This window comes from Protopterus annectens, chromosome 2.part0, assembly GCF_019279795.1.
Source record: "Protopterus annectens isolate FY-2018-M chromosome 2.part0, PAN1.0, whole genome shotgun sequence".
Classification (NCBI taxonomy): Eukaryota; Metazoa; Chordata; order Ceratodontiformes; family Protopteridae; genus Protopterus; species Protopterus annectens.
The window spans coordinates 593225491-593239904 of NC_056728.1; the positions used below are offsets into that span (position 1 = coordinate 593225491).

General features: G+C 45.0%; 1 protein-coding gene across 2 annotated transcripts in view; it reads left to right on the forward strand.

Annotated features, from left to right (window-relative positions):
* DNAJA1 (DnaJ heat shock protein family (Hsp40) member A1) overlaps window positions 1-14414 on the forward strand; it is a 163548-nt gene that overhangs the window by 796 nt on the left and 148338 nt on the right. For both annotated transcript variants that reach the window (XM_044060970.1, XM_044060971.1), the window contains exon 2: window positions 91-244. In XM_044060970.1, coding sequence (XP_043916905.1) covers window positions 113-244 — 132 coding nt within the window. In that variant the 5' untranslated portion in view covers window positions 91-112. The remainder of the gene's footprint in view (window positions 1-90; window positions 245-14414) is intronic.

A 14414-nucleotide genomic window follows, 5' to 3' on the forward strand; every position in this document is an offset into this window, starting at 1 on the left:
AGAATAACATGAACATTGGTATTCTCTCTTGAAACTTCTGCTGCTGATATTGCCTTTTTGAGACTTGTTGGAATAATTTTTGTATTTCAGTTTACAGACGCCGCCTTAGAAGATGGTGAAGGAAACTGGGTATTACGATGTTTTGGGTGTGAAATCAAATGCTACACCAGAAGAACTCAAGAAAGCGTATAGAAAACTAGCACTAAGGTACCACCCAGACAAGAATCCAAATGAAGGAGAAAAGGTATTGTGAAAATGAACCACCGCCAGCTTTGTTTATTTTCACGTTATCAAGTTTGGAATGTGCGCTTATGTCTGGTTTGCCTACCAGATTTGTTTCAGTACCACCTGTTTTAGGTTGATTGAACAACTTTAATACATAGTGGTTTAAATGTTTGTGTTTATGTTTTTTTATTTTTGGGGGGTGGGGAATCCGATATCCACTGGAAGATTATTGGGATTCTCTGACAGGAGCCATAATGGAAAGTGGATCGCTTTGTGATGGTATTTAATTGTTTGTATACTTGTATGTAATCTATACAAACTTGTGTAATGGCTTGAGGACAAGGTTGTCTTGTTGGATTTGAGACCCATTTTCACTAAAGGCTTGAGGTGAAATGCTCCATTGAAGTTATTGAAGATTGTGATTAGGGTTCAAATCCTAACCAGTTAGTATTTCCTGATATGGATGCTGAAAAAATCTTTTCCACAGAGAAGCTTAAAAGGTGAATATTTTCATATGCTGAAAATGGGTAATTAAGCTTCACTCCTCCCCCATAATGCCTTTTTAGGAAAAGTGATGAGTCAAAACTGTTACTGTAAAATTTTCAACAAAATGCAAATTGCTAAACGTCGGGATACTAAACGCTAGGAGTGTAAATATGAAACTGCACTCATTGCAAGCATTCTTAACTCAGAAAGATGCTGATAGTTGCGCAGTCACAGAAACCTGGTTCAAAGCTGTAGAAAGCATCCCAGCCATACTTGGTTACTCATCTTAGCATACATTCAGATCCTAAACTGTGGGCAGTAAAGCCAAAGAAGGTGGAGTTTCGATGTACATTAAAAACGTACACACACCTCCAGCCTGGTCAAACAGTGTAAAGCGCATGAGACACTTCAGGTGCAGTTGAACATTGACAAGATCCCTATTTGAGTTATACCTGGCTACAGGTCCCCAAATTTGACTCTATGCCTATTTCTCCTGTCTGGACCTCTTTGAATCTACCGAGATTCATCCCTTTACCCTGATCGTGGGTAATTGTAACTACCCAAACATAGATTGGAAAGAACTACTCATGCCATAACACAAATGCCCAGAGATTCCTCGATTTCATCAATGCAGATGCCTTGGAACAGCTAAGAGGTAATAATGTCTTGGACTTGGTATTAATCAACATGAGTAGCCACTACAGCATCCTTACAGTATCATCCTCCCTGGTAAGATCTACCATAAAGCAGTCACTTTTGAAGTCACTATTTCCATTGACCTCCTCTAGGGCTAAAGAAAAAAACTTCTCCAAGGCTGATTACATCCTCCCGAGGGATGTTATAAACAGCTTCACAGCCCCCTCCCCTTCTGTAGGAACTGGCACCAATGTCCAAATCTACACCAAAGTACTGTACAAGTATTTATATGGATGCATGGAGTCAGGAATACCTGACAGGACAAAACCATCCTCCGCAAGTAAGAGTAAACCTGTCTGGTGGAAATCTGCAATAAATAAACTCGGTCTAACGGAAGGAAAAAAATTGCTGTCGAGGACCAAGAAGGAGCAGGTGGCCAACTGGGAGCAATCTCCTTTGCCTGAACAAGCAACTAAGAGCACCAGTGAAATCCTACAAAGCAAACTTTTAGTTCGGGTTGGCCACATCTAGAGACAATCGTAGGATTTTTTTTCACACGTCCACATTCTCAAAGGAAGTACCCAGATTTGCTCGGAACTGGTGGTCAAGGTCACCAGGTACACAAATACTGTAGATACAGCCAACCTGCTGGCTGATAGATTTGGCAAAAACTTCACCCCTCCGTCTCCCCCATCAGTAAATCCAGTACTTGTCCTCCTTTCCTTATCTCTAGGGAGCAGGTCGTCACTGTCCACTCAAGGGCAAAAAATGCAGCCTCCATGGGACCCAGTAATATCCAGGTTGTTTCCTACATGAACTCTGGCAAGAACTTGCCGCACCATTAGGCGCCCTATTCATCCAAAACATGAGTACCTGCTTCGTCCCATCTGAATGGAGGACAGCTACTGTCTTCCCGTTACAAAGGTGGGGCATCCACCAATCCAGGAAATTACACCCATCAGCCTAACTAGCCTAATCTGCAATGTATTAGCGTGGACCTCGTTAAGGACACGGGCAATCTCCAAATACTAGATCCACACAGTTTGGCTTTATCAAGGGGGGGGGGTTCGTGTGTGTTAAATTTGGTTGACTTCAGGTCGCTAAAACCATGGACAAGGGGAAGATGGTGCACACTGCCTACCTTGACTTTGCCATACCCCTCAAAACTATTCCCCACTTGTGGCATAATAATATACGCTCTCAACTAGGCATCAATCCATATGTTAACAAATGGGTAGCAAACTGGCTCACTGATAGAACCCACCTAGTCAAAATAGGGGAAGCCCCACAAGCAGTAGACTTGTAATGAGCGACATATCCCAAGGATCGATCTGGGGGCCTCTGTTATTTGGGATATACTTTAATGAGGTGCATGGCAAAACTAGTGGCTGACCAAGTTTGCAGATGACTGCAAGCTGGGTGCTGTCATCAGTTCCCCTAGTGATGTGGACATCCTCCAAGGGGGTCTCACCCAAACAACTGGTGCCAGGAACTTGGCCTTAAGCTGAGGACCAAAAAATGCATCATCCCCTTTGGGGGAGATTGACGTCCCCCCAGATTCACATTAATAACAATGTCCTAAGCATGCAGTCAGTCTTGAGGGATTTTGGCATCCAGGTTGATAGCAACTTGACTTGACCACTGTATTGCTTCTGTTGTATGGAAAGATTTTTATGTGGTATCTCATCCAGGGACAAGGAGGTTATAACATCCCTGTATTCTTGCCTTATAAGGCCCATTATTGAGTACAGAGCCCTTTTCAGCATGTACCTTGCAAAGTACATGCAGCAGCTGGAGAGACCGCAAGGGTTCCTCATCAGAAAAATCCAGGGCCTCTAACTTCTACCCTACACAGATATGCTAAAAGCTGTGTCCGTCTACTCCGTTTTATACAGACTCCTCGGAGGTGACCTCTGTCTGGCATACAAAGCAATCTCAGATGCCACTTTGATAGGACTGCTGCATATCCGCAAGTCAAGCCCCACTTGAGTAACCTGCATATAATAGGACTTGGTGGCGGGACAGATTTGTGTCCCAGACATTCCACTATGTATGGAGTAGACTCCCCCTCTACATCAAACAGTGTACCTCATTATCCTTTTTTTAAGCACAACCTGGATAAATGGATGGGAAATGGAAAATACACCCCCTGGGATTCCACCTGTATCCCTGCTTTACAGGGGCATCTGGTGCTGACTTGTCTAAATGTGAGCTAAACTCTTGGCTAGGCTTATAAGGGCCTCAGGGCCAATAGCCTAGTAACTTTCTCTGATCCTATGCACTGCATATGGTGAGAGATATCATCTCTGCCCAAGGTTTTTCTAGCAAGGCCTACCCATGGCCATGAGAGAAGCAAGGGCAATCCCCAGCCAAAATTTACGGGTTTCCCATCCAGTCGTCCAGGTTACACTTAAATAGGGTCATGGAGGTGCTCTGCTTGATATGGATTGGAAGCCTATTTAAAGAGGAGTAGCAACTTCTGAGAGATGTATGTCTCACCAGCAGTTCCTGTTTATGTTGCAAGCTAGATTGAGGTCCCTGGCACGGGTGACTCTAGTCCCATTTGACTTGCAGGATGTGCAGCATTTATTTAGATTTGGTTTGGAAAGAGCCCTGTAAACCAAACACAAGTCTCCTTTAAGTAGTCTATACGCTACTGAGTACAGTGACAATAACTTCAGTGCGTCTGTATAAGACTCTGAATTTTCTCTTAAGTTGCTGCAGGTGTCTGGTACAGTACATACCAAAGGGGGCATTATTTTTAGTAATAGGCCTGATGAGGGCAGAGTACAGGGGAGTTGTAACCTTTTGCTCTTCTGGTGATGCTGGCGATGCTTTTGCTAATCAGGTGAGCGACTTGGAATGCCTTCCTCACAGTAGACACATGGTGGTCAAAGTTGAGGTCACAGTCAACTTGTGCTCCCAGGTTTGTCACTACTGAATTTGTATTGAGTATTATTTATAATCAGCAGGGGCATTGAGGGAATGATGCATGTTTTAGAATTTATTTGCAGTCATCTGCAAACTTGGATAGCCACAGCCCCTGTCTTTTGGCCTAGACTTCAGAGAAGTATGTGCCAAACAAGAGGGGGCCCAGCACTGACCCTTCTGGAACCCCACTGGTGACAGGTCTGCTGGTAGAGGTAAAGTCTCCCACTTTGAGTGTCAATCTGTGAGCCAGTTTGCAACCCACCTGACAACATATAGGGATTGATATTCAACTGGCTTAGTTTCAGTGATGCCCAAATGTGGGATATTGTTGAAGGCCTTGGCCAAGTCAGTATAGGTTGTGTGCATGGCTTTGCCCTTGTCTATGGCACTAGTTGCAGAGTCCACCAGGTTTAGCAGGCATGACCTACCCTTGATAAAACCGAACCGGGGTGGATTCAGGGTTTGGAAGTCACCTATATTTTTATGAGGTCCATGGTGATTCATTCCATTGTCTTACCAATGTGGCTTGTTAATTACCCGTGTCTGTTGCCGAGCCGCCCTCGTGGATGAGGATGACAGTTGCTGTTTTCCATTCAGTTGGGACAAAGCCAGTACTTGGGCTGTGGTTGAATAGAGTGCCTAATGGCATAAGCTAGCTCTTGTTTTGGAACATTAAGAACGCAGCCCAGAATACCTTCTGGTCCCATGGAGGCTGTATTCTTAGCTTTGGAGAGAGTATTGATGACTTGTTTTTTGGAGATGCAGGAAGGAGGAGGAGATTCTGAAGACGGTTTGTGGCATGCTTGGGGGTGTAAAATTTTTGTCAAACCTGTCTTAACAGGTTTGCAGCTGCCACGAGGTCAGTGTGTGTGATGCCATCCACAGTGTAGCACACACCTGAGTCTTGCCTTTTAGGTTGCAGACTTAGCTGAAGAAGGCCTTATCTTATGGTTTTCCTCTACTGTGGTTGCTATTTTTTTTCTCATAGCTACTCTTTGAAGATTTTACGAGTTGTCTTATTTGCTTGTTTAGGCTGAGGAGGGTGCTCTTTTATTTCTGGGATCTCACTTTTGTTTGACAGCAGCAGCTTTTGCTTATTTAATTTTGCTAATGGTAGACATCCACTAGCTTGGTTTGTTTTTTCTTGAGGATCTTGCTTTAATCTCATCAAGCATGGCTGTGTCTGTACATTTGTGTAGATGTTTTGAGGAGTTCTGTTGCTATTGCCACTTCAAAAATGACTGATCATGTCGAGTCCAGAGAAGTACGTCTCAGTCATTCACACCAATATGAACTGACAGAATCCTAACAGTACATGTTGAGAGGCTCGAGTGCATATGTGATCTGGTGAATCCTTGCACCTGATAGACAGCTGGCTGTAACCTCCTTGTTCAACCTGTGAGTGGGACATCTGTATAGCTCACTATAGTCACCTATAACTAAAACCATTTGGAATAGTTGTGCATTGCCTTAAGGGCTTATTTGGTTAGAGAGTGGTGCTATTATGTGTATTGAGTGCTTTGGGTGTTTTAGGTGTAGCATGTTTTGTGTTTTGGAGGGGTCTGGTGTTTGTTTGGTTTCTGGAGTTTACCTCTGCAAATGAAGGTTTGAATTGGGCGCATTTTGTGAATAGGAGTTGTGTGTACGCTGGCAACTTGTTTAGCATTGCTGTTGTGGGCGAGAGCAGTGATTCCAGATTTAGTGTAGGAGCATCTCTCTCAAATTTTGAGTGATTTTAGTAGTAAGGGGTCGTCTGTGTACATGAGGCACTTGTTACACTGCCTCAAAAAAAAACCCATGTCCACCGGGCAGATAGGAGAGAGAGGGGGGGAACTTGCAGTCCATAATGCAAAGTTTGAACCTAGTATCGTAAGCATACAAGGAGAAAAGGAGGATTAAGCTATCGGGCAGGGAGCTATTTCAGCGTAATGTATGGAGTGTACAGTAGGAGGTCTGTAAAAGCGGAGATCTGTAGGGTCCGATGATGGGTAAGAGGTAAAATCTCTACTGGGGGGGGGGTTCACTGAACAGCTGAAAGCTATTCAAGATCTGCTCTGCTAGATGGCAGCCACTACTTCTGTTTTCACTTTTGTGTCTGAATTGCCAAGTTACCTCCTCTGAGTGGTAGTGCATGATGGTCCACAAGCAAGTGCAAAGCATTTAATACAAATAAACCAATGAAATGGCTCAAACTGAGCCCTGAACCAGTGACCTTCAATTAGATAGTCGTACTGTGTGCACCTGCCATGTCCCAATTTTTTTAGTGCTCAATCTACAAACAGTAGTAAAATGCAGCCGCAAACAGTGAATTTTTGTTAAGTTTCTGAAATACAGTCTCAGTATATAAGAAAGGTGTAAAGAAAAAATACCTAGAGCCATTTGGTGGGTTCCAAGCTCAGAAGGACCAGGTAAACACTTAAAGCTACTAGATGAATAATTCCAGTCCTCCTAATGTAAAAGCGCAGTGTGTTTTGGGGTGGGGGGTGCGTTTGGGGGTGGTTGTAGTGAAATGCTGCGACAAATGTAAAAGATGGTTGCAGCAGTGTACTGTTCAAGTGTGATTATGTAGTAAAAGTACTTTGCTTTGTAACGACTGTTTATTCAAGTGTAAATATACACTACTTTATTCAACAGCTAGGTAATATATTCAGGTGAAGTAATTCAGTACAACAGACAATGGCAAAACCAGTCAGGAGGAGAAGGAAACCACACTCACTACAATTCCAGTCTCACATAGACCTACCACGACAGCAAACCAAACACACAGTCACACAAAAACATACTCTGAGGCTCTAAATAAAGATCTGCCTAAGCAGCAGAGACCTCCAAAGCAGACACCCAAGCAACCGCTACCCCAAAACAAAACACGTGCAACACATATCTCACAAAGCCAGTGTGCTGAACAGTCACAGCCCTTAAGACTAAACAACACACCTGATACACTTGTAATAGGTGACTATCGTCAGGCATACTGACGTCCCGCTCACCAGGCTGAACAAGGAGAGGGTCACTGTGAGCAGCCTGTCGGGCGCTAGGATCCGCCACATAACACAGCACGCAGGTCACTCCAAGGCAAGTACAAATATGACTCTTGTCATTGTCCATGCTGGTGTGAATGACCTGAGACGTACCTCCCTGGACTACATGAAAAGAGACATGTAGCCCAGGCCGGTATGACCCTGACCTTGAGTAGCATCTTACCCTCACCAAGAATGATGCCACAATATGAAGACAAGATGATCAATTTCAACAATTGGCTTAAGTACTGGTGTCATTCAAAGGGGATCCAATGCCTGTCAGCTTGAGGTGATATGTTCGACAAGCCACGATGCTTCGCTAGGGACTGCTTGCACCTGTCACCCCTGGGCTTTCGGATATTGGCAAAGGCTCTTGCTACCCCCATAGTGCCTTTTTTAGGCAAGGCTCAAAAGATGAACCCACCTCCATAGGTATCACAAGGGATAAGAAATTAAGAGTAATGCTACTTAACGCCAGAAGTCTAAACCTCAAGATGCATGCACTCAAAACTCTCCTTAGCATGGAGAACATCGATATCTGTGCAGTAACAGAAACCTGGTTCAGGGTTCCTGAGAGCACCCCAGCACTACCAGGTTATACCTCCTACCATGCTTTTCGGCCCCAAAACTTGGACCGAACCACAAAAGGAGGGGGAGTATCGATATTCATCAAAGATACCCACACCTCCAGGTTGGTGGCAAAGCACGAAGCATCAGAGACTATCCATGTGCAACTAACAGTGGGTAAAACTGCCTTCCAGTTTATAGCCTGCTACACACCACCCTCCCAAACCCAGGAACCCCACTCTGCCTTCCTGAGAACACTGGAAAATATGAATGTCTCTCCAAACACCATTATATTGGGCGACTTCAACTACCCAAACAACACCATTATATTGGGCGACTTCAACTACCCAAACAGACTGGGAGCATTACTCTAGCTCCAACACCCTAGCCCAAAGGTTCCTAGAATTTATAAACTCAGATGCTATGGAACAACTTGTTACCACTCCCACAAGAGGGGAAAACATACTGGACCTGATCACCACCAACATGGGGACTCTATGCTCCAGACCAGAAATGTATCCCTCGCTGGTAAGATCAGACCATAAACTAATCTCACTGGATATTCACATCCTGACCCCCACCCCCTGCCCAGAAAACCATAGTGAAAAACTTCTAAAGCAAATTTCACACTCCTCAAAACCGAGGTGGAATCCTTCGAAGCCCCCGGGCCTGTGGAAAATACGGCCCAGACCGCAGAATCCTTTATAAACGCATTCTATGAACACCTTCAGGAATGCATGGATCATGCAATCCCAAATAAAACCAAGACCCAATCCTCCAAAGGCAGACGTCCTGTCTGGTGGACCCCAGCCGTAAACAAACTATACAATAGAAGGAGGAAGCTACTAAATGATAGAGCAAAATCCCAAAAAGGGAAGGCATCACTTATCAGTATTAGCAAAAAACTACGGGCACTCATAAAATTGTCTAAGGCCAGCTTCGAGGAAAAAATTGCACAGGACACTAAGGATAATCACAAGGCTTTCTTTAGTTATGTTAGGAACCTGGGTGGTAATTCCCAGATATGCTCAGAATTAGTCCAAAATGACAAAAAATACACAACCCGCAGACCTTGCCAACATCCTAGTTGACAGGTTCAACGCAAACTGCCCACCCCCACCAAAAGGGCAAATATCTATCCCAGCAGAGTGCTGCCCCCCTCACATCTCAGATGCTCAGGTAAGAGCCGCCCTCTCCAAAGCAAAAAACACAGCATCAATGGGACCAGACAGTGTCCTGGGCTGCGTCCTACATGAACTCCAAGAAGAGCTAAACCCAAACATAAAACTACTGTTCAATCTCAGCCTTACTACAGGATATGTGCCCAAAGAGTGGCGTACAGCAACAGTGGTACCTCTCCATAAAGGTGGTGCCTCAACGGATCCTGGAAACTATCACCCCATAAGCCTGACTAGCTTGGTCTGCAAAGCTATGGAAAGGATCATCATGGACCTCATAAATAGAGATATTTGGGACCTACAGACACTGGATCCTACCCAGTTCGGCTTTAAGGGCAGATCCTGCCTCTTAAACCTGGTTGATTTCTTTGAAACAGTCACCAAGGCGATTGACGAGGGGAAGGTGGTCCACACAGCCTACCTGGACCTCGCAAAAGCCTTCGATACAATACCCCACTCTGGCATTATAGATAAGCTTACCAGCTTAAATATAAACTCCTATGTCACTAGATGGATTGCAAACTGGCTCAAGGACAGTCCCACAAGGCTCAGTCCTGGGACCTCTCTTGTTCGGTATATATTTCTCGGAGGTACAGGCCAACACGGAAGGACTGTGGCTGACCAAGTTCGCAGATGACTGCAAACTGGGCGCCATAATCGAGACTCCAGCCGACACAAGCATCCTCCAAAAGGGCCTCATAGAAACAGACAACTGGTGCCTGCCAAAAAGTGTATAGTCATCCCCTTTGGCAAAAACAAAATGCCCACAAATTACCACATAGGTGGTAATCCATTAAGTACAGAAGAAGTAATTGGGGACCTGGGGACCCAAGTTGATAGCAATCTCTCATTTGACAACCACGTGGCCAAAGTGGTTAGAAAAACATTTTATATAGCCCACCTAATCATGAAGGGATTCACATCTAGATCAGGGGAGGTAATCGTGCCTCTTTACTCATCCCTCATCAGGCCCATAATTGAATACAATGCCCCTTTTGGGATGTACCTTACCAGACACCTGCAGCAACTGGAAGGACCCCAAAAGTACCTCACCAAGAGGATCAAAGGGCTCAAACAGATGCCATATGCTGCCCGGTTAAAGAAACTCCAGCTGTACTCAGTGGCATACCGCCTGTTCAGAGGCGATCTGTGCTTGACTTATAAAGCTATGTCCAACCCGGAATTAATGGACATGCTGCACCTAAGAAAATCCAAATCCCATCGAGCTGTGCGCTTGAGAGACTTGAACCTCAGCACTGAAATAAATAGGACATGCTGGAGGGACAGATTCATAACCCAGAGGCTCCCTTCTCTCTGGAATAAAATCCCAGTCCAGGTTAGGCAGAGTCCCTCATTGACTCTCTTCAAGAGGAATCTTGATGAGTGGGTGGGAGATCGTAGGTTTACCCCGGGTATCACTTCTGTGTCACTGTTAGACAGAGGCACAGTATACTAACCTCAAAAAAGGGCATAGCAAAATAAATTTAAAATGAGTGGCGAAAGCCAAACACATTCTGGCTAGGCTTATAAATGCCCTAGGACAGATAGCCTAGTATGAACCTATGAACCTGTAAGTGGCAAAATGCACTTCTTGATATAAGCACAAGGAAAGGGAAATAATTGAAATAAAAAAAAAAATCGAGAGCAGCAGTGTAGAAAGGGAGAAGCTTATTAAGCTCACTTCCCAGTTGGAGTGGGAATCTTAAATCACCAGGTTTAAAAAGACCAATCAATGAGAGGGTGGGTGGCAAACCCCATCACTAGGCCATGGTTTCTTAAAACAAGACAGAAAGCAGCTCTAGTTTTTTATCTGTGCCATCAGAGACAAAAAAAAATCAAGTTTACATTCTCACCCAGCAGGGAATCTTCTGCATGCTTTAAATCCTTCAGAATATTAAGACTCCCAAGAACAAGCTCCTCTGTTCTGTGTACTACCAGTTAAAGAAAATGGAGTATTTTACTATCGTTTAGTGAAGCACTTGCTGCATGTTGTCAGACAGTAGCATACCTTTAAACTGCTTAAAAATTGTGGACAAATCCAGAATGGGTGGGCACAAAGAATCAGGGCATTTTAAAATATTGCTTTAATTTACTTTAATAGAGCAGGCATTGCATCAGTATACATTTTTTTTGTGTGTGGAAGTGTTTGACTGCAGTCCTCAGTGAGTTAGCAGAAAAACTTGGCAAAGAAACTGAGAGTGATGTCCTTCTGTTCCTATGTTGCAGTATTCTTAGTGTGGGATTCCCCGTGTCAGGCAACCCGAACATCTGCTCCTATACAAAAGCTTAAGCCTGGCTGCTGTACGTGCGTGGGAGGTCACACGGGCCATAAACCAAGATCCTTAAATGGGATGTCTGCACGCAGGGCCATAAACCAGGGTCCTTAAATGTGACGTCTGCACACAGAAACCTGAGAACTTTTCAGCCACAGTCGACCATCACATTGATTGCTTCGCTCCTTTACTTGAATATGTGTAAAGACAAGTACCCTGTTGGAGATTTTGACTTTAGATTGCTTGAGCTTGGTTTGCTGTAGTTACGTTAGCTGATGTCTGCTAAGAAAGGTAAATGCCAACATGTGTGACAGATACCGCATAAAGATACGCACAACCCCTGCGGTTTCTGTCTAGGCCAAGAGCATGACCATACCGCTTGCTCGATTTGTCAGTCTTTTGTACCAAAGACCCTCCGTAGCCATCTGGCCTATACTTGTAAAACCCAGAGGCTCAAAAATTTAGCACTCAGGATGGACCCTAAGTTGGCCGCTGTGACAGAACCACTGTGGGGGGAAAAGGCCAAGGTTTCCAGGCCTACTTTCTCTGCCATCAGATGTCCTGTCAGCTACCGATTTAGGAGTTGAGGGATGTCCGACAGAACCATCTACTTTGGCTCCCCCTGAGGACCCTACTTCAGAAGCAACAGCTGGTGCGTCCACGGAGGTAGCTCTCCCATCGGTTCCTGCTGATGTTGAGAGGGAACCAGATATCATCAGACTACCGACCGGGATTTCACTCCCTGAAACCTGTACGGTCTCCCAGGCCTTTGAGACCTACGCCTTTAAAAAGAAAACTGAAAACTAAATGCCAGACTCCACCTTCTGAAGGAGTCCCAGACTGGCAGTCTCTTACCAGCTCTTTGACGCAGGCCTTCATGGCCCTTAGGCCCACGGCCTCTTCCCCCTCCGCCATTCCAGTGCTCAGTCCTAGGCCTACTTCTGCCACTTCTCTCCCTTTGTCTACTGCCTAAGAAGGGGAAGTATAGGAACCCTACTATTCATCTCCAGATGAATCGGTCTCCTATTCTTCACAAATTGCTTCCCCAGATGAGGAATCCATAGAAGGGGGGCTCCCCACCAGAGGACGTCACCTTTGGGGAGACCATCCCTAAGATGAAAGAATACTTTAAAAAGGAACACTTCCCAAGTGACTGATACTCAAAGGAGATACTTTCAAAAGTGGAATATCCCTTGCATTCAGCCATCCCACCAGTCATTCCTGCCTATCTTGATGCTTTCAACTCAGCATCTAAGAACCCAGACTCGCAACCACCAGCCCCTAAAAGACCTGACTGGTTCTATAAATTTCCAGATGAACAGAAATTCCTAGTAAAACCCCCCCCCTGGCAGACCCTGCTGTCATTGCTGTATCCCCTGACAAGCAATCTAGACTGATCCTTCAGCATCTCTTCTGCTCACTGATAAGGATAGCAAAAACATGGACAAGATAGGAAAGAGGGTTTATAACTCCTCCACCCTAGCCTTCAGAGCTATCCACTACCAAACCCATATGATGAAATATGCCTTGGACCTAATATCACAAGCCCTCTACTCTCTTGGCATCCACCCCTGATTGCCCTACCAATACTGAGAAAGCATCTAAACTATCCCCGGCTTCCCAGGTAGCCAGGCATTCTATTTGATGCAGTTACAATGCAGCAGAGGCCTCTGCACGGTCTGCTTCTTCTGCATCAGTACTCCACAGACATTCTTGGCTACGCCTACAACCCCTTCAAGAGGATTTCAAGTCTAAAATCCTAGATGCCCCATTAGACACAACCTCCTGTTTGGTAAACAGTCTGCAGACCTTTTTAAGAACCTGCAGGAAAAAAGTAAAGAACTTCAAGACACCAAGCACTTGGTTGTATCCCTATTCCTGAATACTACAGGAATTATCCTGCAAAGACTACTTTTGTCAGGAGGCCCCCTCCTGTGCTACCCCTTCCTCTTCCAGGCATAGAGGAACCAGGAGGCAAACCTCCACCAGACAGTTGCCTCACAACCCAGTCAGACACAGCCTTTTCAAGATAGAAATGGACCTAATAATGCATGACTGCCTTGCCCTTTTCCCCCACTGCCTCCCCATTTGGAAATCCATCACATCAGACTGCTGGGTGCTGGCAGTAATACAAAATGGATGTTTCCTTTCTTGGAAGGAAAAGCCCCTTCCAAGGGGCATCCCCCCCCCCCAAAAAAAAAAAAAAACTACATCGTATCCCTCACATACTGCAAGACCTTTTGACATTAGCAACCTGTCCTTCCAGGACGGGAAGGAAAAGGCTACTACTCTAGAATCTTTCTGGTCCCCAAAAGAGATGGCCCTTGGAGACCAATACTAGATCTATCCGTTCTAAACCTTTTCCTAAAAGTTCCATCATTCAGAATGCTATCCCTTCAAATTCTTCTTCCAGTACTGCCAGCAAAGGTCTTTATGGCCACACTAGGAGCAAAGGTCTTTATGGCCACACTAGGTCTAAAGGAAGCATATTTCCATATTCCCATCCAAGAGAAGATTCTTGTGTTTAACTGGGCCGTGCTCTCATTTTCAGTTTGCAGCCTTATCCTTTGCTTTATCTACTGCACCCAGGGTATTTACAAAATGCTTAGCCCCAGCCATAGCTTTCTGCAGAACCAGAGTTGTTCAAATCTGTCCTTACCTAGACAACCTCATTCTAGCAGAAACATGGGACATCCTTCAAAACCACTTGAGGTACACCACTTCCCTGCTTCAGATTGGGATTCACCCTCAGCCTCAAAATTATCCTTAATCCCCCAGCAGGACAAAATCATTCTGGGCTGCAGGATCAGAACAGACCTCATGCGGGCTTTCCTCCCTCAGGACAAAGTTCTGCCTCTCTCCACTAAAACTTATTACAGATTCACCAGATATCAGCAAGACCATTCTTGCAGATCCTGGAGCTAATGGCAGACACCATCCCCATGCTGCCTCTAGCCAGAATGTACATGCAAAAACTGCAATGGTACCTGAAAAAATGTTTGGTCACAACACCAACGTCCCCTAGAGCATTAGATTACCCTCCTGCCCTTCCTCAAAGCAGAACTAAGGTGGTGGATCCAACAGATACTCCTGAACCTTCC